Consider the following 22,921-nt stretch of genomic DNA (forward strand, 5'->3'; position numbering starts at 1 on the left):
TGCTCCTGCTTGGCGAGACTATGGTGATTTATATTGTGGGATTAATGGGATACGGAATGGAGCACAGCATTTCGTTTCCAATTAGCTTCCAATGCTATTAAGATTTCGAACATGGAGCCTGAGGGATAGACCGATTGTGCTTCATTGCATACTCTTGTGTCTTTTTCTTTGATGCTATTTAGGTTATCTCATTGATATTGCATAGCATGCTTGTTTGTGAGTGCCTTTTTGGGATAATTAAAGCACTAGGCTTTTGATATTGAGACAGATCAACCGCCAATGTTTTGGTCACTTAATTTAGATTAGAGGGTTAAGAACAATTCTAGTTTATGGCCACAGAAACCCTAATTGCCCAAAGCTAAGAGGATTTTATGTCACGTATCCCGATTAGTTCAAGCAATTAGCAATTTAGGAGGAATTTGCTTTCAAGCTGTTGTTCAAGCGAGATAGCTCTGTCGAGAATCACAAGAATACATGTAGAATAAGGGTTATACTATCCTTCTACCCAGATTCATAAGATGAAGAACAAAAGCAATCGTTGAAACTGAATCTATACATTAATTAAAATAGAAAAGAAATAATCTTAATCCATAGAAATAAACAGAGCTCCTAACCTTAACCAAGGAGGTTTAGTGGCTCATGACTTACAAAGAAAACAACGGTTTTGAAAAGTAAAACGTGCGGGAGTGATAAGGTCCCCCATAAAGGGTGAATCTTTTTCCTTTTATATCTAACCTAATTTGATTTGAAATTAAAATAAATTAATAAATTCTAAAACTAAAAGATTTTGTTTTTAAATAAAAATTACAAAAATAAAAGATAAGATAATAATTAAAAACTAAATCCACTAAAGATGCTCCAAGAGTGGGGATTCGGTTCGGGTTGCCTGGCGCTAAATGCCAGGCTGCCAGCTAGGTGTTTAGCGCCCAGAGGGGGCAAATGAGCTAGGCGTTTTGCTGGTTGCTGGCACTAAACGTTAGCTTGGCGTTTAGCGCCCAAGGGGGCAGCTTCAAAACTTCTCCTTTTTTTTCAAAACTTTGCCAAATTGATCAGAATTTCATCTGAAATCATAAAAATACTAAAACAACTCAAAGTATCATCTAAAGAGAATTTTAACACTAAAATATAATAAAACTCACTAAATTCAACTAGAAAATAAGCAGAAAATGGGTATAAGATGCTCACGCATCACAACACCAAACTTGAACTGTTGTTTGTCCTCAAGCAACTAAAAACAATATAGGATTAAGAAAAGAAGATAAAATGCTTAAGACCTGAGTGTTCAATTAAGCTCATGTCTAATCATTGAGTAGGGTTTTTATGGTGCTATTATTTCGAATAGGTTTGGCATCTCACTATCCTTTGAAGCTCAGAAATATTAATATCCTTCAAAACTAGAACTCGGATGATATTATGGATTCTCTTATATTCTTTTGAAGCTTTGATTAATCCTTGAACACAGCTTTTTCTTTTCTTTTCTTTGGTGCTTTGCACCTTGAGCCTAGCCGTGACTCTTAGTGTTTTGTCCTCAAGCTTAACTTGGCATAGAAAATACCACAAGCACTTAACTGGAGAACTCTTTGAGTTTGAAATTTTCTTTTAATTGCTCCCAGTCAGTGGTGCTCAGAGTCTTTGACATACTCTGTAATTGTACTTGATCTCGACTCTTAGTGTTCTATCTCAATGATTACTTGACACATTCACACCACAAGCATATAGTTAGGAAAATAACTCATTTGAACTTTTAATCATTTTAGACCATCCTAACCATTGATGCTCAGAGTCTTGGACCTTGCTTTTTATTTTTATTTTCTTTTTGCTGTTTGTTTTACTTCAAGAACCAATTTCTTACTTACTTTAGAGAATCTATGATTCTTCTCTAAGTTCTTGTACCTCAAAAATCAACATTCTTAACTTCAAGATCAAATATCCACTGTTCAATTCATACATTCAGAATTATAGACAATACCACCACATCAAAGTAATCAGAACAACTCATAATATATAACTTAAGTCTCATGCATTTCACTACTTCTTTTCTTTTTCTTTTTAATTTTTCAAGCTCAGTGAGTAATACATCAGACAATTTTTCAAAATAGAAACAAAACATCAAGATAAATAACTAAACTAGAAAGCAATAAAATGCTACTACTGATCATGTAAAAGACTTTCAAATAGAAAATAGGAAATAAGATAAAACACTAGAAAACAGAAAATAAAATAAGGAAAGCAGAAGATAAAGAAACTTAACCACCTCAGTCATGGTGGCTGCCGCTCCTTCCCAGGAATCCTCCCTGGCGCCTCAACTCATCCAAGTCGCGCCTCTGTCTCAGCTGCTCCTCCACTAGCTGATGGAGGAGGGCTGAGTGGTCCTGATGCTCAAGTCTTAGCTGATCAATAGACGATGTCAGCTCTCCAATAGATGTGGTCAACTGGTCCTAGTAGTCACGGGAAGGAAAATAAAATCTCTGAGGCATCTCAGGCTGCTCCTGAGGTGGTGTTTGTCCAAGCTCGCTAGCATGCTCCATATCCCTCCTGGTGATAGGTTTATCAACAACAATGGGGATATCTCCATCAATACGGACTCGGGCCTCAGCACACAGGCAAAAGATAAGGTGAGGGAAGGCCAATCTAGCAGAGGTGGAGGCCTTATCGGCTAGTCTGTATATCTCCTGTGGGATCACCCGATGCACCTCCACCTCATTATCGAGCATGATGTAGTGAATCATCACAGCTCGGTCGATAGTAACCTCGGACCGGTTACTCGTAGGAATGATGGAGTGCTGAATGAACTCTAACCACCTCCGAGCAACTGGCCTCAAATCGTGCCTGCTCAGCTAGTACGACTGACCTCTGGCTTCCCTCCTCCACTGTGCTCCGAGGAGGCAAATATTAGCAAAGACCTGGTCTAGTCTCTGGTCTGTGTTGAACCTTTGAGTATAAGAGTGAGGGTCATCTCTGGATAGTGGCAGATGAAGTATCTCCCTCACCCTCTCTGGATTGAACTCCATGATCGCCTCTCAGACCATAGTGTACCAGTTTTTTTGGTCTGGGTTCACACCTTATGCATGCTTGTAAGTCACCTAAGCATTGATGTAGAACTCTATGACCATTAGCATGCCCACGTTAGTCACGGGGTCGGTCAGAACTTCCCAACCCCTCCTTTGGATCTGTTCCCGAATCTCCAGGTACTCCTCCGGCTGAAGATCAAAGCGGACCTCGGGGATCACTTTCTTTTTTCTCACTATCTGATTAAAGTGATTCTCGTGGGTCTTAGAGAAGACCCATGTGAAATCATAAAGACCGGAGGTGGGAGCCTTCTCTTTTCTCTTCCTTGAAGAGGATTCACCGATTTTGGGTGCCATATGGATAGTGATAGTGAAAAAAGTAGAGCGCCTAACACCAAACTTAAAGTTTTGCTCGTCTCTGAGCAAAGAAAATATAAATAATGGTAAAAAGAAGTAAAAGAGATGAGGGATAATGAAAATAAAATGATGAAAGAAAGAAGGTGTATGGAGTTAGGGTGGTGGGGTAGCTATTAGGGTTCAAGGAAGGGGGGAATGGGAAGAAAAATGAAGAATATGGGAATTGGAAGTACGAAGAAGGAGATGTAGAAGAAGTAGGTAAAGGTGTGGTGAAAATGAACAGTGAGTGGGGTATTTGTAGGTGGAGAAGGGAAATGGTTCGGTTATAGGGGTGGGGGGAAATGAATTTGAATTTGGTTAAAATGCGATAGGGGTAGGTGAATATGGGGAAGGTAAATGTAGAGAGATTGATGGGATTTAATTGAGTGATAGAAAGGTTAATAGATGTATGGGAAAGTGGGGGATGTATGTGGATGGAATAATGGGTAGGGGTGAGAAGAGGTTGTGTTTGAATGGACAAAGTTGAACGGGGTGGGGGATTAACCGTTGGAAACGGTTAAAAGCATGCTTCAAAAATCAAAACTGGCGTTCTGGGCGCTAAATGCTAGGTTCGGCATTTAGTGCCAGAATTGGCAACTTTTTTTTAAGGGACGAGTCACTTGGCGCCAGCTTAGCGCCTGGTATGGGTGCTTCAGAAATATGCCCCTTTCTTGGCGTTTAACGCCAGCTTCTGCTTGCCTCTCTGGGCATTAAATACCCTCCCTGCCATTTAATGCCAGCCTCTGCTGCCTATTTCAGTGCTAAACTCCCAGGTGGCATTTAGCGCCGATGCATTCGAATTCAACGCTTTCCAGTGTGTTCTGTTCTCTCCTTCAGAGCCTTCTGTTCCTGTTCTAAACATATTGCATGACCACAAACACAGTTAAACCAAGGGAAACTATAAATAAAAAAATGCATAAAAATCAAACCAAAAGAAAAACTAAAGGATACTTATGGTTGGGTTGCCTCCCAACAAGTGCTTTTTTATCATCACTTGCTTGACGGTCAGCTCCACTAGGGAGGGAGGTGATCATAGGGGCTTAGCTCTTCACCCTTCACTATGAATCTCTTTCCTGTACTATCATGGATTAACTCAATGTGCTCAAGAGACAGGATCATGTTCACTGTATGAGGCAGAACTGGACTCTTAGTGAATACCACCTTCATTTCTAGAGAGAAGTCTTCAGTGAGAATCTTCTTATTCCTCCAACTTCTAGGCACCTTCTTCTTAGGAACTCCCTTTTTGGTGGATGATGCCCACCTAACACTAAATTTAGGTTTGATGTCAGAGAAAATTTTAGAGGTTCCCACCAAAGGAGGCTTGAGTAGTGAACTCTGCTTTGCAACAGTCAGTGATCCTTGGAGATTTGGGGTAGTGAGCTCACCCTTCATTCAAGTGCCTCCTTCATCAGAGTGATGTAAATGTTTAAAGACATTGAACACCAAGTAGTCTTCATGCATCCTCAGAACCAATTCTCCTTTTTCCACATCAATTAGAGTTCTTCTAGTAGCTAAGAACGGTCTTCCTAGGATTATAGAATCATTGTCATCCTCCCCTGTGTCAAGAATCACGAAATCTGCATGGAGGAAAAATTCTCCAACTTTGACAAAGACATTCTCCACCACTCTATATGCCTGCTTCAGAGATTTGTCTACCATTTATAATGCTATCCTTTTTGGTTGTGCCTCTTGGATTTGTAGTTTCTTCATCACAGACAAGGGGATTAGGTTGATGCCTGCACCATGATCACACAGGGCCTTGTCAAATTGATGTTCCCAATAGTGCAGGGAATCTGAAAGCTTTCTGGGTCTGGCATCTTCCTTGGAAATTTACTCTGAATTAATGCACTACACTCCTTAGTTAGGACAACTATTTCATCTCCCTTTAGAGTCTTCTTTTCAGAGAGTAAACCCTTCATGAACTCAAGATATTGAGGCATATGCTCTAGCACCTCAGCGAAAGGAATATTGACTTGCAACTTTCTGAAAACTTCCAAGAATTGCGAGAATTGCTTGTCCTTTGTCTCCCTTGACTGCTTCTGAGGAGATGATATCTTTGGCTTAAGCTTGGGTAAGGCATGTACTATGGTCTCCTCAGCCTTCTCTGCAGTTTCAACAACACATGTTTCCTCCTTTGGCACGGATTTCTCAGCCACTATGATGGCCTTGCATTATTCTCTTGGATTTACCTCTGTGTTACCAGGGAGAGTGTTAGGAAGCATCTCAGTTATTCACTTGCTCAACTGATCCACTAGTACTTCCAAGTTCTGAATTGAAGCTCTGGTCTCTTGTATGAAACTCTGAGTGCTCTTGGAAAGTTTTACAACTATAGAGGCCAGGTCAGGAGTGTTCTGAAGTTGGAAAGTCATTTGTGGCTGCTGAGAGGGTTGGAATTGAAGGTTGTTGAACTTATTTTGATTAAAACTTTCTTAAAAATTGTTGTTGAAATTCGGTTGAGGCTTCTAGAATTGCTCTCTCCACCCAAAATTTGGGTGATTCTTCCATTCCTGATTAAATGTGTTAGAATAAGGACCATTATTATGATTTTTGGAAAAATTTTTCACATAGTTAACCTGTTTAGGAGTGGGTTGAGCATAGCCATAGGTCTCCCCTTGGTAAAAACCACTACTCATGCATAAGATGCATCTTGAGTATTAACAGCTGAAACTTGCATCCCACTCAAGTGCTGAGTAATCATATTGATTTGTTGAGACATGGCCTTGTTCTGGGAAAGAATGGCATCCAAAGTATCTAGCTCCATGACTTCTTTCTTCATAGAATTCCTCTCAGAGATGTATAAGTATTGGTTGTTAGCAACCATCTCAATAAACTCATTAGCCTCTTCAGGAGTCTTCTACATATGTAGAGAGCCAATTTGAAAATATGTCAGGAGGGCACCTCCTGATCATTGACTTGTATCTTTTCCAGGCTTCATAGAGAGATTCACCATCTCTCTGCCTGAAAGTCTGAATATCTGTTCTCAGTTTGGTTAGCTTTTGAGGAGGAAAGAACTTGGTCAGAAATCTGTTGACCACCTTGTTCCAAGCTTTCCTTAGGCTGAGTGTCAAGCCATTGCTTTTCCCTGTCCCTCACAGCAAATAGGAAGAGCATTAGCTTATAGACGCTCGGATTCACTCCATTAGTCTTCACAGTGTCACAGATCTGCAGAAAGTTAGAGATGAACAAGTTTGGGTCTTCTTGTGGGAGTCCATGAAATCAACTGTGGCTTCAGCTCAAAGTTTTTTGCACCTATAGGGGGGCATGAAATCAACTGTGGCTTCAGCTCAAAGTTTTTTGCACCTATAGGGGGCACTACAATACTGTTCCCATAGAAATCAGGGGTGGGAGCAGTGTATGAGTAGGCCTGGCAGAATAGACCCTATCCGCGGGTACCCAACCCGACCCACCCGGTCGGATAGGATTGCCAACCCGATCCGCTGCGGGTAGGGTTGGGCGCGGAGCGGGTAGGGTGCGGGTTGAGCTTCAACCCTACCCGCCCTACCCGCACCCCCCATATAATATGTGTTATATATGTCTAAAAATGTTAGATATGGGAGTTGAACTAAGGACCTTAAGCATGTGCAAAAGGTTCTTAGCCACTGAACCAACTTTATTAATTTGAAAACCTTACTCATTTATTTTTATAAAAAGTATTTTCTATTTAATGAGATATAAATACCATTTTGAATAATCTAGTGGCCACAATTCAGATTTTTCACAGCCACTCTCTCTCAACGGCGCAAACCCTAATCCTCTTCTCTCAACTCTCAAGTTCAAATCTCTCTAGACTCTGTCGAAATGCCTTAACTATTTCGAATGAAGTTTGGGTGAGTGTTCTAAGAGCTAATTCATGTCAGTCTTTCACTCACCCTTTGATAACAAGTCTTTCTATTGGCTTACAGGGGAAATTACATTGAAAGCAAAGAGAAGGCAAATTTCCTGAACTACTCAAGCTGCGGGGAAGAGGAAGACCTGCAAGCTAAAATCGTCGCCAGCTTGTTCGCGAAGGGCTTCTATTAGGTAAGACCTGTAATCTTGTTTTGTGTTTGGCTTTGGCAGCTCTGTACTTCCATGCCGTGTTAGTGACATGCAAAGTTTATTCTTTTAGAAATTTTACTTTGAGATTACTTCTAAAATTGTATAGTTTGTATGGAAAAAAAATTTTAGGAAAAAAAAATTTAAAATTGGTAAACATGTGAATGGTTGCTTGAATTATAGCTTGTTTTAGGGTTTAAGAAAGTTTGTAATGAAAGTTTCAATTTGTAAATTTTTGTGAAAAAATAGTAGAAAAAATTTTACTTTTCTAAAAATTTTGCTTTCAGTAGTGTTGTTGTTGAGTGAATTAGAGTTAGTGTGCATTAGTTGATCTAAGTATTTAGAGCTAGTGGAGTTAATGTTATTTGAATAGAAGTTTCAAGTTTGTATGTAATTTGATTGATACAATTATTGTGGTTTTGCTGTGGGTAGTTTAATAAATTTGTTGAAGTGGTTTAGTCAACTCAAGTTTTATGTGCCATAATGAATCCAATTGGTATGATTTTGCAGTTGTTCTTCTTAAGAGTTTGATGTTATGATTGTTGGCGCTGGCATCATTGGTTTTGAACTCTAAATAAGCTTATTAGAACTTAAAAAAAAATTAAGCATAAATGAATCGAGTTAAATTATGATTCATGACATGGAGCAATGCTGTTGTTGTTTGGTTCATTAATGAATTGTGTTGAATTATGATTCATGGCATGGAGCAATGTTGTTGTGATTTGGTTCATTTAGCCAAACCTGTCTAGTGAGTAAGGCTTTATATCCACCGCTTTAATTTTAATGTCATACTTGAATTATTAGGCGTGTTTCAATTAGTGGAATGGTTTCTACATATTTTTTCTGGTTTGAAACAGGAAATCATCACTTTGTGTATCTTTAAAGTTGCTGTTTGATTATTTTTTTCAATTGTCTTGCTCCAATTTCTTCTGTCATTATCAAAAGTTTAGAGAGGAAAAAATTGTAATTTCAATAATTAGTTAGTAGGGATTATTTTAGTTCTCATGGGCTCTTATACCTTTTCAAAAAGAGTGAAGTTAAAATCTTGTAACTAGAAAATAGAATTTTTGACTAGCTTTGACAAGATGATTATTTTCTTTTTTTTTTAATTTTATTTTATATGTATGTGTGTGTAATTTGATTATGTAATTTGATTTTATTTGGACTAGTTGTAATTTGTATATCTGACTATCTGTACAAAGTGTATTTAAACATGTCACATATATATATTTGTAGGGAATTCACTTTGAAATGTCAAGTACCAACATGGATGTAATGGCACAAGATGTGGCAACAGAAGAACAACAACAAGAACCCCCAGTGGAAGCAACCACTAATTTTGTTTCAGATGAGTCCGCTTCGATTGAAAATAGCAACAAATCGAGTGTGAAGAGTGTTTATTGGCAATACTTTAGTCGATTTCAAGAGGGAAAAGACTGAAAGGCAAAATGAAACCATTGCAAATCTATTCTTGGAGCCAATCCAAGAAATGGAACTACAAATTTGAAGAATCATGTGCTCCACTATTGTAAAAGGATCAAATTAGCAAACTCTAGGCAATCAACAATTGCTGATTCATTGTCTAAACATACAAGGAGTGCTGCAGATGCTTTTGTATTTGATCCATCTTATACAAGAAGGTGTATTGCCAAGGCCATATGTATGCATGAGTACCTTTTATCTTTTGTGGAACATGTTGGAATGAAGGAAGTATATACATCAATGCAACCAACTTTTAAAGTGCCTAGTCGAAACACAATCAAGAAGGACATTTTTGAAATGTATGAGTTGGAGAAGCTTAACATGACTAAGATAATGGATGGAAATGATAGTCGAGTAGCAGTTACAACTGACATGTGGACTTCTAACCAAGAAAAAGGATACATGGTTGTCACGGCACACTACATTGATAGTTCATGGATTTTGCAAATGCGCGTATTAAGGTAATCTTCTAAATTATACTTCTAGTAATTGATATGACTTTTAATATTTTTTACTTGAAATTAATTTATCTTTTAGATAATAATTGAAATATGTTTTTGAACGATTTTTAGTTTTACTTATGTTCCCGCTCCTCATACGAGTGAAGTGCTCTCGAATGCATTAATGAAAGTTTTGTTAGAGTGGAACATAGATAGAAAATTGTCAACTATTACATTGGATAATTGCTCTACTAATGATGCTATGGTTGATGAGTTGTTGGAGCGCTTAGATTCAAAATATTTGTTGTTGGGGGTTCTATGTTGCATATGCGTTGTTGTGCTCATATCTTGAACCTAATTGTGAAAGATGGTCTAAATTTGGTTAAGGAAAGTGTGGAAAAAATTCGTGGTAGTGTGGTGTATTAGACTTCAACCCCTAAAAGACATGAAACCTTTGTGAGTTGGTGTAGTAAGTCAAATGTTCAATTTACAAAAAAATTAGCTCTTGATTGTCCAACTAGATGGAACTCCACTTATGTGATGTTAGAGACTACATGGTTATATCGAAATGTGTTTCATCGATTAAGAGAAAAGGATCCTAATTACAAAAGTTTGCCAAGCAATGAGGAGTGGGACCTTGCTAAAGAAATTTGTGGTAAATTAAAGTTGTTTTATGATGTGACACAATTATTTTCTGGTACTCAAGTTCCAACAGCCAACATTTATTTTAACAAAGTATGTGATATAAATGTTGCCTTGAAAAATTGGTCTGCTTCTCCAAATCCATTAATTAGTAATATGGCATGTAGTATGAGGGTAAAATTTGATAAGTATTGGGAAGAAATTCATGGCATGATGGGTGTTGCTGTCATTCTAGATCCTAGGTATAAGCTTGCTAGGCTTGAGTATAAATTCTCAATGTTATGTCAAAATCAAGATGAGTGCTTAAGTAAGATTGAGAGGATCAAACAGATATGCTATGACTTGCTTCATGAGTACCAACAGAATCTGTCTAATTCAAGTAACGCATTTGAGGATTCTACACAAAAGCTACAGATGAATGCAGAGCAAGATGATGATGCTGCTTACCAGTTGTATATTAGACAAAAAAAGAGGGAAAAAGGGTTCATTTGTGAAGACTGAATTTGATCATTACATAGAGGAAGATGTTCATCCTTTGAGTGCCGACTTTGATATTTTAGCTTGGTGGAAAGTGAATGGGGCTAGATTTCCAACACTTCAAAGAATTGCGAGAGATATATTTGCTATCCCTGTGTCTACTGTTGCTTCTGAGTCTTCTTTTAGCACAAGTGGTCGAGTAATTGCTCCTCATCGTGGTAGTCTTCATGAAGATACTGTGGAAGCTCTTATGTGTAATCAAAACTGGTTGTGGGCAGCATATCGTCAAAGAGGTTATTTATGTTTTAACTTTTCTATTTGTTTATGCTAATGTTAAATTTATATATAGATTGATTAATAAATAAATTTATTATCTTTGATTTTTAGGTGGAAAACCTGATTATCAAACTGCAAATGATGATGATGATGATGTATCTGAACTCAGACTAGTGATGGTGTTGTTGCAACAAATGGAAAGCTTATGGAGACATGAAATTAAATAATTTATTTATGTTTATGTTATTTACTTAGACAAAGACTTTTATGTGTAATTTAATATTTGATGGTTATGTTGTGTATGACATACTTGTGTTATTTGTAGGATAATTTGTGTTGTTTGAATACTTGTGTTATTTGAATGCTCATGGGATAACTTGTGCTATTTGATGGTTATGTTGTGTATGAGATATACTTGTGTTATTTATGAGATATTTGTGTCATTATAATGTTTCTTTTTGTCAACCCGCAGGTAGGGTCGGATACCCGCAGTTGAGCGCGGGTAGGGTTAGGGTTGGGTATTTTTCAACCCGCGGGTAGAATCGGGTTGAGGGTTAGTTAAAAACTCAACCCGCGGGTAGGGTTAGGGTTGGGTTCAAACCCTACCCTACCCTACCCGTTGCCACCCCTATGTATGAGCCAAGCATCCTTCTAAGCTGCTCATTACCATTCGGGTTCTCAACATTAGCATTGGGATCCATAGTGAGCTCTTCAGCTTCCTTCTTAAAAGTGTTCCTAAAATTCTCATTGGCCTTGTAAGCTCTAGCTTGTTGCAAACGCTGCCTCAAGGTTCTCTCAAGTTCAGGGTCGAAATCAAGAATGGATTCTTTGTTCCTGTTCCTGCTCATAAAGAAACAGAAAATAAAAGAAAGGTGGGAATCTCTACGTCAGAGTGTAGAAAATTTCCAGTGAGGTATCCTATGTAAAAGAAATAAAATGAAATAAACTAAATAATTAATACTAGAAATTTGAAAACCAATAAAGAAAAATAAGCCACTAATTTTGAAAATAAAGAAAAGAAAATTAATAAGAAAAAATAAAATCACTAAAGGGGAACACCAAACTTAATTTCAAAAATTAAAGTGAAAAGATTTTAAACAAAATAAAGTTAAGAATTCGAAAATCTAAGAAACAAATAAGACTAAAAATTGAAAACACCAAACTTAACTTTAAAAATTAGGAAAAAAATTTAACTAAAATAAAACTCAATCTTCGAAAATAAAAAAATAAAAATAAAAATGAAAGAACACAAAATTAAAATAAATAAAAAACTAAAAATGCCTAATCTAAGCAATCAGGCAACTGGTAGTTGTCAATTACAATCAATCATCGACAATGGCGCCAAAAACTTGATGCAGATTTTCGAAAATCCACAAACTAACCGGAAAGTGCACCGGGTCGTATCAAGTAATACCTCAGGTGAGTGAGGGTCAATCCCACAAGGATTGATGGACTAAGTAACAATGGTCGAATGACTCACTTAACCAGGCAAGCCGAAAGTTGTGTTTTGAAAGTTGTAAAATGCATTAAACAGTAAATTCAAAGAATTGGAAAGCAAACAATAAAACTGGTATGAAATATATGAGAGAAAACAGTTAAGGTTTCAGAGTTGTTTATTCATCCGAATTAAGTTTTCTTACCAACTATTTTAATCATGTAAAATTCGTTTCATAGCAAACTGTAATTGACTAGACCCTAATGTCTTAGTGATTTAGTCTCCTCTAACCCAAATAAACCGCTAATGTCTTGGTCACTTAATTTAGATTATAGGGTTAAGAACAATTCTAGTTTATGGCCACAGAAACCCTAATTACCCAAAGCTAAGAGGATTATATGTCACGTATCCTGATTAGTTTAAGTAATTAGGAATTTAGGAGGAATTTGCTTTCAAGCTGTTGTTCAAGCGAGATAGCTCTGTCGAGAATCACAAGAACACATGTAGAATAAGGGTTATACTATCGTTCTACCCAAATTCATAGGATGAAGAACGAAAGCAATCGTTGAAACTGAATCTATACATTAATTAAAATAGAAAAGTAATAGTCTTAATCCATAGAAATAAACAGAGATCCTAACCTTAACCAAGGAGGTTTAGTGGCTCATGACTTACAAAGAAAACAAGGGTTCTGAAAAGTAAAATGTGCAGAAATAAAAAGGTCCCCCCTAAAAGGTGAATCTTCTTCCTTTTATATCTCATGTAATTTGATTTGAAACTAAAATAAATTAATAAATTCTAAAACTAAAAGATTTTATTTGTAAATAAAAATTACAAAAATAAAAGATAAGATAATAATTAAAAGCTAAATCCACTAAGATGCTCTAAGAGTGGCGTTTAGCGCCCAGAGGGGGTAGAGACTCTTCTGATTTTGCTGGTTGCTGGCAATGGGAAGCTTCAAAACTTGTCCTTTTTGCTCAAAATTCTGCCAAATTGAGCAGAATTTCAGCTGAAATCATAAAAATACTAAAATAACTCAAAATAGCATCCAAAGAGAATTTTAACACTAAAATGTAATAAAACTCACCAAATTCTAACTAAATTCAACTAGAAAATAAGCAGAAAATGGGTATAAGATGCTCACGCATCAGTTACCGATTAATTTAAAGAACTTCCAACCAAATAAAACAACAAAATAACATAACAAACTAAATTATATATATGCAAACATAACATATATAATGAGATTGTCATAAGTGCATCATTCAATATAAAGTAAAATTCAATAATTTCAAGCAAATAAACATAAAGCACTAAAACAACTTAAATTCAAAAGTATCTAATAATAATGATTGAAAGTCATTATTTTTGTTGCAGGTCATGATTGCCAGATGAAGATGGCCTTGCGCGCGATGAGGTTGATGTACTACCCAAATAATCCAGCTCTGCAGTAACATCAGCTGGCAAATTGTCTCCTTGCTGTCAGATTAGATATCCCAAAAGCTTCTCTATCGACTGTCTCTTTACCTACTCTTCTTCTATCTTAGCCGTTAATTCTACAATCCTCCTCTCATACTCTTCACCAGAACCCGACAGTTGTGCATTAGCGTTACCAAAAATTTAGGTTGGACATGGTCCAACACCTAAGGCACGAACTCATCCTGAGTGCTCCTTTCCAAGAACTTGTGCTAGCAAATCATTTTGTAAAATGTGCTTAGAGGATTCATCTTGGCTCTCAATATTCGCAATTGCTTCCTACAGATATACAAGAAATTGGGTTATGATGATTTAAAATTAGCATGATATATACAATAAGAGAAGTTTAAAATTTTTAAACATTACTTACACCAACAACACGCGCATCGGCATGGATATAGGAGCCATTTTTTTTCTTATGAGCGATGATAAACAACTCTCCTCTACCAACGGGTCTTTCTCGTACTTTCTCTATAACATTGATATCGACACAATTATATAAATAACAACACCATATTCAGGAAGATTAAGTAAAATCTCAAAGCAAATAATTATTTATTACCACTTCGTCTTTTTTTCTTGTCAATGTTTTGGAGCCCTCAGTATGTGTGTAAAGTTGCTTACTCCGATTTAAAGCGTTTTGTTTACACTTTTTCTATGAAAAAATAACAGAACAAATACAAATGAGAATGGGATGTTGAATATAAAACGTAAGGAGTCTATTATGTATACACATGTATGTTTTCGTGAAAATAATACAAAATTCCAAGGATTACTTTTGTTTCTTCCTTCTGGCGATATTTAAAAGAACCATTTCCAGTGATTTTCTTCTATTCCTGGTGGGTGATGCTTAACATTTTTTTCAAAAGTCCTTATTGATTTGTAAAATTTATGATACAAGTTGTGTCTTGTATCCTTCCTATTCTTTTCTATCCTTTTCATAATATCCTGTTTTATTTTTCCTCCGGCATCGTCTTTATAGTGAAAGATCCGCTGCAATTATTTGTCATTGTCATTAACCAAACCCAATCAACAAGTATAAGATTGGTAATCTAAAAAATATCTATAACCAGGCTACTTCAATGTGAAAAAGGATAACACTCACATTTAAGTCAACAAGTCGCTGTTACGTATAAGATAGAAATGCTGACATAAACATGTGAAAAACAAAATCTGTAAATTTAACCAGCAATATAATTTACCCATGCAAAAGTTCTTAGCAAAAAGAAATTGAATACTAAATTTGCTTAAGATGTTGAAACTAAAATATGTACCTTAACCATGTGGTATGCATGTTCCTTCTTAGCTTTGTTCACGTGCTTCCAACTCTCTTCACATATGGGAAAATGGGAATAGCTAGCACCCAAAATTCCTAAGAAACCACTTAATAATCCAGCTGCCTGACCAATTGGTTGTAACCCTTTGTTAAATGGGAGTATTATCTTTGTATTGGAAGGAAGTGTTGTAGCCTTTTTCACGCTCACCTCAGACCCTTTTCTCACGCCATCCTCTAAGAAATGTATGTAAAAAAAATTGCAAGATAATCATTACACAAAAGGAAAATAGGAGACAATGAAACTTTAGAAGACCAACAAAGAGAAGATGATATACATGTTACGAAAAGGTGCTTTAATCTAAACAAAATGCCATGGTATAGAGATAAAATATCAGATTCTGTAAAATGTAAAGCCCATAAATTTTTGACAGAGTATTTTTTGCTAGGTCAATATGATGTTGAAGAGAAATTTTGATCTTTTATTATAAGAGTTACGTTGATTCCCTTAATTTAATGGTTTGGATCGCAGTTTTACATGTTTATCTACTTTTAGAGTTTCTTGATTTAGGTTTAGTAAGGCATAACTTCGAAGAAGAGTAATTTTAATTTATGCTCATTAGAACTTTGTTTTAAGTTTATAAATGACTTTATTTTGTTCTTTTACATTTATGTTTGAATGCAAATTTAAATGATAATATAGTAAACGAGAAAATCTTATTAGTAAAATTGTTCACATGAGATAACATATATAACTTATTTAACTTGTAAACTTTTTTACGTAAAACCATGATTCTAAAAATTGAACCGGATCGACTGGTCAAACCAATTCAACCAGAAACCGATAGGGGTGGCAAAACGGGTCGCGCGGTTAGTGGCACTGCTTTCACTTTTTCGGTTATTCCTTTTATGCTCTGTTTAGTGATTTGAGTATTTGACTGATTTCTGAATGTGAATTTGTGAATGTAAATCAAATAATTGATTTTGTGTTGTTAAAATTATTCTGCTGTTTTCACTGATTTCTGCTTATTCTGCTTTTTTTTCCCTTTAAATTTTGAAGTTTGAATGAAGTCTGATCTGATCTGCTACTTTTTTGAATTTTAATTACCTAAAGTCCTAAACAAATGTTTTCTTTTTTTTTGGGTTTTCTTTTCAGTACACTCATGTTTTTAGAATTTTGCTGGTTAGACTCATTAAACAGAAAGAAAAATGAACTTCAAGAATGTTTAGTGCATTTAAATTGATTTAATGATGAATCTGTTGTGCTGTTGGTAATAGTTTTTTTGATTGGATTTATCCTTTGAGAGCTACTGTTAGTGTGGTTTGGTGTTGCCTTATTGATTTCAGTTGTGGTTTCATGGATGATTATTTGATTTTTGGCTGTGTTGCTGCCTTATTGATTTCAGTTATGGTTTTATGGATGATTATTTGATTTCTGGCTGTGTTGCTTCTGTTTTTAATGTTGTGAATGACTTATTGATTTCAGTTATAGATGATAGTATTAATCAATAAGCAATTTGCTGGTAATAAGCAAATGATGCTGCTAATCCTAATCCTCCTAGTTCTATCGATACTCCGTCACAAGGTTCTAATTTATAGCTTGGAAATATGTTGCTCTGGAAGTAGTGAATGGAAAACCACAATATCAATGTTTATTTTGTCTACAACCATTTAATATTTAGATATTTCTTTTTACTATTTAATTTTTTAGTTTGTATTTTGATAATATCATATAGATTTGGTTGATGACATTTCATGTAATGTTTTAAATTTAAAGATATTTTAATATTTATATTAGACTATAATTATATTTTAGGATGTTTATTTATAATTTATTTATTATTTTATTCTAAAACGGTTTTTCTGGTTGAACTACGGTTAGACCGGTTGGACCAGTAAACCAGTAACTCGAGCAGTTTGTTGACCGGTCCGGTTCTCAGAACCTTGCTAGGGACCATTACTTTTGCAAAGGTCATGCATGCAGTTTTAGGGTAGATCTACTCACTTTTTTTAATAAGATTTTTTTTTACTCATATATAGGTGTAGAACTGTAGATTCTCATTGTTGTCTCAGTCTTTGACACAGGAAAAAATCACAAGAGGATAGTGTGAAGGCAGATTGTTGTGATGGATCTACAAGGCTTGCCTGCGAGTCATGGATTCCGCATGCCTGCGGAGTGGGAACCTCACACTCAATGTTGGATAGGTTGGCCTGTGAGTTACATAATTCACCCTCTTTTATTCTTATTTTTCTTAAAGCAAATAGACACTTCACAGCACCAAAAGTAATCACAAGGTTCAATTCATGGTCATAGCTTTATACATGGTTTCACACATCTCTCATCACAGATGGTTGTTATTGAGACGTGACAGAAATATAGGAACATAGAGATTGTAAATTTGTGTCCACTATAGAAAATATATGAAACTAGTGTCTTGAGACTCTCAATTTTGTGTACCTGTCTCTTTGTATTTGTGTCGTGTTTTAGCCGCCCAAGGCAGCCTTGAAAAACTAGTGAAACAGTGTTTGGTGGTGGACTTTTGGGGTCTTTTGGTGATTGGTATGAGTACTAGGTTGGTGTTATTTGACAGGAACGCCCAGATAACTGGAGAGAGAATGCTGTTCCTGCTCAAGATGTGTTTGCCAAGGTAGCATCTGCAATCTCAAGATTTGAGGATGTAACTGTTTGTGCTAGTTCTGGCCAGGTTGGTTGAAGTTTGACATTTTCATTATTTGGCTAGTATCTTGAGGAGTGGATTCAGTTGTTTCTGATGATATGGGGCTTTTGATGCTTGAAATTTCTTTGCCATTTTAGTGGGAGAATGCCAGGAGAATGCTACCTGAACATATCAGGGTCCTTGAGATCAGCATGAATGATTCTTGGTTTCGTGACACCGGACCAACTGTGAGTTTTTCTCCTTATACATGGATGAGTTTTCTGATCAAGTTAGATACTAGATGTTTGGATTTCTACACATGCAGAATTTTCATTGTTGACAAAAATTTTCTCTGTTTTGTTCAATAGTTTGTTGTGAAAAGATCAAAGTCTGGTGAGGCAGAGCAAACTATTGCAGGAATTGACTGGAATTTTAATAGCTGGGGAGGTAAGCACTTAAGACCTTTGATATTGGACGTTCTATTTCCAAACAAGGACTGTTTCTTTTGTGGAATGAATGAAGTACATATGATTAGTTGATGTTATGTCTTCATTATTGTTAGTTCAGCTAATGGAGTTTATAAATCTTTTCCAGGGTTAGAAGATGGATGTTATACTGATTGGAGTTTGGATATCCTTGTTGCTAGGAAGGTGTGTGTAGTTAAATATTTAACATTTTTATTTTTGTCATCTTTTACTCTATTGCAAAATGCCTACATGACTTCGCTATCGTCATATGTTTGCTAGATTTTGGCAATTGAGAGGGTTCATAGATTTTCACATTCAATGATACTTGAAGGTGGAAGCATACATGTTGATGGAGAAGGTAAGAGTTGTTGGCTTGCTGAATTTTTTTAAAAAAAAAAATATAAATTCCTGGTTTTCTTGTTGTTTAATATAAATTCCCCCATATTATGAAGAAATATACACTTTTGATAATTGATATAAAGTAGACAATGAGTCTGCTTATTAAATGCTATTAGGTTGCTCTTAAACTTCTCTAAGATGTAGTTTTATAGTGCTAATCCTTTCATAAATTAAGTGCTAACTAGGCAGGATGATTGTTTATATGTAATTATGTTCATGAACTTGTGGTTTAAGTTTATTCTTTTGTTTCTATATGTTCTGAGATCAAATGAACTGTGCTTGAATATAATGCTCTGTAGCTATATAGCTTACAAAATTTATAAGTTCTTCTTTTAACTTGAGCAACCTTTTCTTGCTTCAGGTACTTGCCTTACCACTGAAGAGTGTCTCTTGAACAAGAACAGAAATCCTCATATGAGTAAGAACCAAATAGAGGATCAACTTAAGACATATCTTGGAGTCAGCAAGATTATATGGTTGCCCCGTGGATTGTATGGTATATAAACTTGATGCTGATCTTTTAGACTAAGAATTTTCCTATGAATTGATATTATAATGATCAGAATTTTGAATTTGGTGTAGTCAAAGATTTTTGTAAAGACCATTTATCATGAGGTGCAGTATATGTTCTGATATGGATTGGTGTTTGGATAAGAATAACTCCATTTATGAATAAAAGCCTCGTTTCATTTGTCATAAAAAAATGGGCCAATCTAATATGCAGCTTAGTATGCAATATAGCTTAAGAACAAGTTGTACACCCATTTAATGATACCACTCTGGTTTAATAAGTTCAAATCTGAATGTGTGTGTTTTCTAATGCACATTCTGTCTGGAAATTAGTATCTTGTTATTTTGAATATGCTTTTGCCGGTAAATTAAAGACTCTAGAGCTTCACTATTATCGTCTACACATTACTACATTTTTTTTTCTGCAATGTAATGTTATTATTACATTTATACTGATTAAAGCAATTTCTGCGCTAGGAATCTTATGCTCTTATGTAGAGATGATGTGAAAAATATTGTGATACAAGTTTTAGGTTCAAAGTGATACTTAGATGTTATTCATTCCCTAAAATCTGATTGAGAAGTATGCTGCTTTTGTACAGGAGATGATGATACTAATGGCCATATTGATAACATGTGCTGTTTCACTAGGCCTGGTGTGGTTTTGCTGTCTTGGACTGATGATGAAAGTGATCCTCAATATGAAAGATCTATGTAAGCATATTCTCTGCTTTCTAATGAAACTGATGCCAATGGTAGAAAATTTGAAATCATTAAACTCCATGTTCCTGGACCACTATATATGACAGGAAGAGGCAGCCGGAGTAGTGCAGGTAAGCATCCAAGTTCATATTTTTTGTCTTGTCAATAAAAAATATAATTTCTTCAAAGTTGGATATAATAAAAGAAAGGTATCATCTTATTATTTCATTTCATTTGAAGACTTATGCTAATATTTTGTAAGATTTAATTCAAAGTTTCTCACCATCTATATCAAATCTTGATGTAATGTTTGAGGCCATTCTGTTTCTTAATGGGAAATTGATTGGGCATATATCAAGTCATAGCCCTCTATTTTGGTTAATACTAAGTTCTAATGTTGGATAGTATCTACTAAGTATTATGTGTGATGTTTCTTTGATGGAATTTCTCTCTGTTTATATGGAAAATTCAGAGATATGAACCAGTTCTGTTTTGTTAGAATGTGGTGGTTTGTGATCAGGTGTACAGTTTAAATTGAGATATCCTGTTTCTTTTGATGACTTTGCTAACTGATTATACCAAAAAACTTGTCTACCAAGCTTAGAGAAATGTTGATGACTGAAGTGATGAATTTAATTTACACACTTCTGACTGAAATTATTCAATATTCATGCAACTGCCGTTGAATCAGTTCACTCCATGCCTTTTCTGAACTAATATAACTATATTTTTCAGGGTGATGATGGTAAGGCAAGACTTCCAGGTACTAGGCTTGCTGCTTCCTATGTGAACTTTTACATTGCAAATGGAGGTATCATTGTACCACAATTCGGAGATAAGAAGTGGGACGATGAAGCTGTTCGAGTCCTATCAAAGGCCTTCCCAGATCACAGAGTAAGTAAAACTGCTTGTTAAAATGCTATTTTTGTTGAAGAATGTTTCACCAAATGGTAACCTTTCAGAGTGAAGTATTATTTGCAATAATTACTTCAGCTTTCGCGAATCAAGGCGTTATCCTAAACATCTGGAAGAATACCAAATTTGAATACCCAAGAGTCTATTTGGTTTATGTATTTATTTTCAATGTTTTTGGTTTTCAAAATTATTTTGGAATAAAAAATGAATACAGTACAAGAAAGAACAAAATTTGTGTTTTGTTCTCTCTCTCTCTCTCTCTCTTTGGGGTTCTTGATGTATTTTTTTGGTTACTGACATTCTTAATTGTGGCTAATATCTAGGTTGTTGGAATCGAAGGTTCAAGGGAGATTGTTTTAGCTGGTGGAAATATACACTGCATTACTCAGCAACAACCAGCCTTTTGAGCAAAGTACTGTCAACATTTGTTCACGAGTGTTGTATTTGCATTGAAATTTGTAGTCTCTGGATCATTGATTAAACTGTTTGGTTCATTCCATTAATCTTCAAATGATTGATCCACAGAGGCTCAAAAGTGTGTTTAAGTGCATTGAAACAAAATGTAAACTGGCATTTTTCAAGTTGGAAAATCTAAATGAATGAATAAATTAGAGATTTCTAGTTTTTACTTTGTAAAGGTACTTGAATGCTTCCAACTATGATCTACCAATGTATCTATGAAATTTTTCTTCATTTTTCAAGTCAAGTCTTCCCTCAGGTGTTGTTATAATTGAATTTCATGTAAGTTTGGTATGTTTTGTTGAAGCAAAATCTTTAAAGGATTATACAATATGATCCTTAAAGTAGAATCAAATTTCTTAGAGTAAACTATCATTTCTACCAACGAAAGTTGAACAGACATATCTATCCATAGAAAAAGAAAATTAGTACCCATAAAATATGGGTCTTGCACAACAAAATTATCCAAACACTAAAAAATTACTTAAAATCTCTAAATTACCCTTATCTTCACCACTACTTTTCTAATCTCAAATCCCACTACCACATCTTTCACTAAGCCACCCTAAATAGAAGAGTTTCTAACCCTAACCCTCTTCACCTAGCCACCATCCCCTTTTCCTGCAAAACTCACACATAGAGACATTACACACACACCCCCACCCGAGGAAGAAGAGAAGAGGAGGGGGAGGGAGACCGCACTGGCAACGTGGGGACTCGCCGCCGCTATCGCATAATCGTCGCCGTTGTTGAGGGAGCCCGAGGAGATGCGAGCCAGAACCAAGGAAGGAGGAGTTGTCGCCACTGTCACGCCTTGCTGCTACCGCCTGCCAGCTCCGTCGCGTCTGTCGCCGTCATTGATTGAGTCTGTCACTGTCGTTGTCACTAGTCTGGAAGGAAGAGAGCGCGCAAGAGATCGAAGAAGGAGGAGAGGGCGACGGTGCCGGTGGGTGTTATTGCCACCATCGTCGTCGACGCTGTGCAGTGAGGGAGGAAGAACCATGACGAGAAAGGAGAGCAGGAGTCCGTCGCTGTCACTGCCGAGCGAAGGTTTGGTTGGTTGGAGTGGCGGAGAAGTGTGATGCTTATTCGAAGTTATTGAGTTTGTTCCCAAATGTGAAAACGGATTGGGACCTGTATCCTATGACCGTCACATCTGCTACCCCCTTCAATGGAATTTCAACAAGACATGGTTGAAGTTTGTACTTATCCTGTATTTGTACTTGAGTGATGGTGGTTGTTAGGGTTTACGGTGGTGGTTTGGAGGGAAAGGGGGTGGTGGCTGGGTGAAAAGGGTTAAGGTTAGAAACTCTTCTATTTAGGGTGGTTGGGTGAAGGAGGTGGTGGTGGGATTTAAAATTAGAAAAATGGTGAAGATAAGGGTAATTTAGATATTTTAAATAATTTTTTAGTGTTTGGATAATTTTGTTGTACAGAACCCATATTTCATGGATACAAATGGTAAATTTCTTTTTCTATAGATAGATATGTCAGCATGGTCAACTTTCGTCGATAGAAATGATAGTTTACTCTTCTTAAATCTCTTAATCTTTAATGTAGTTTAAGGTAGTTCTATTTAGGCACAGAGACATCTTAGCTAAATTAGCTTATAAATTTACTGTGAAGGAAGTCTTACGTTTACAATAGATATAGAAGAAAAATTGCTATATGGGTTTGGATTGATTATCGTGTATAATAAAAATGGAATTGTGTTCTAACTTCTAACCGTCTATTGCATTATGTTAGTTTAACTCCTAAAATACAAAATGGAATTACTAATTGGAGAAATCAATTTTCTTTTCATAAAGTACTTTATTCATACAATGATATTTATTTTTTTGGTTCAATTATTCATAGTATATAAAAAGTAAG

General features: G+C 35.8%; 1 protein-coding gene, 1 long non-coding RNA gene and 1 pseudogene across 2 annotated transcripts in view; 2 read left to right on the forward strand and 1 right to left on the reverse strand.

Annotated features, from left to right (window-relative positions):
* LOC110267923 overlaps positions 1-7,277 on the reverse strand; it is a 21,890-nt gene extending 14,613 nt beyond the window's left edge. The window contains exons 1-2 of the long non-coding RNA XR_002355900.1: positions 7,194-7,277; positions 4,739-4,742 (exon numbers count right to left, since the gene is read on the reverse strand). This is a non-coding gene — a long non-coding RNA (uncharacterized LOC110267923). The remainder of the gene's footprint in view (positions 1-4,738; positions 4,743-7,193) is intronic.
* LOC110268364 (zinc finger BED domain-containing protein RICESLEEPER 1-like) lies at positions 9,902-11,252 on the forward strand. Its single transcript, XM_021114472.1, has 4 exons — positions 9,902-10,455; positions 10,667-10,773; positions 10,868-10,935; positions 11,229-11,252. Exons 1-4 carry the CDS (start codon positions 9,902-9,904, stop codon positions 11,250-11,252), a joined length of 753 nt encoding a protein of 250 aa, XP_020970131.1.
* Positions 16,978-21,227, forward strand: LOC107623600 (annotated as a pseudogene).

Source organism: Arachis ipaensis, chromosome B10, assembly GCF_000816755.2.
Source record: "Arachis ipaensis cultivar K30076 chromosome B10, Araip1.1, whole genome shotgun sequence".
Taxonomy (NCBI): Eukaryota; Viridiplantae; Streptophyta; class Magnoliopsida; order Fabales; family Fabaceae; genus Arachis; species Arachis ipaensis.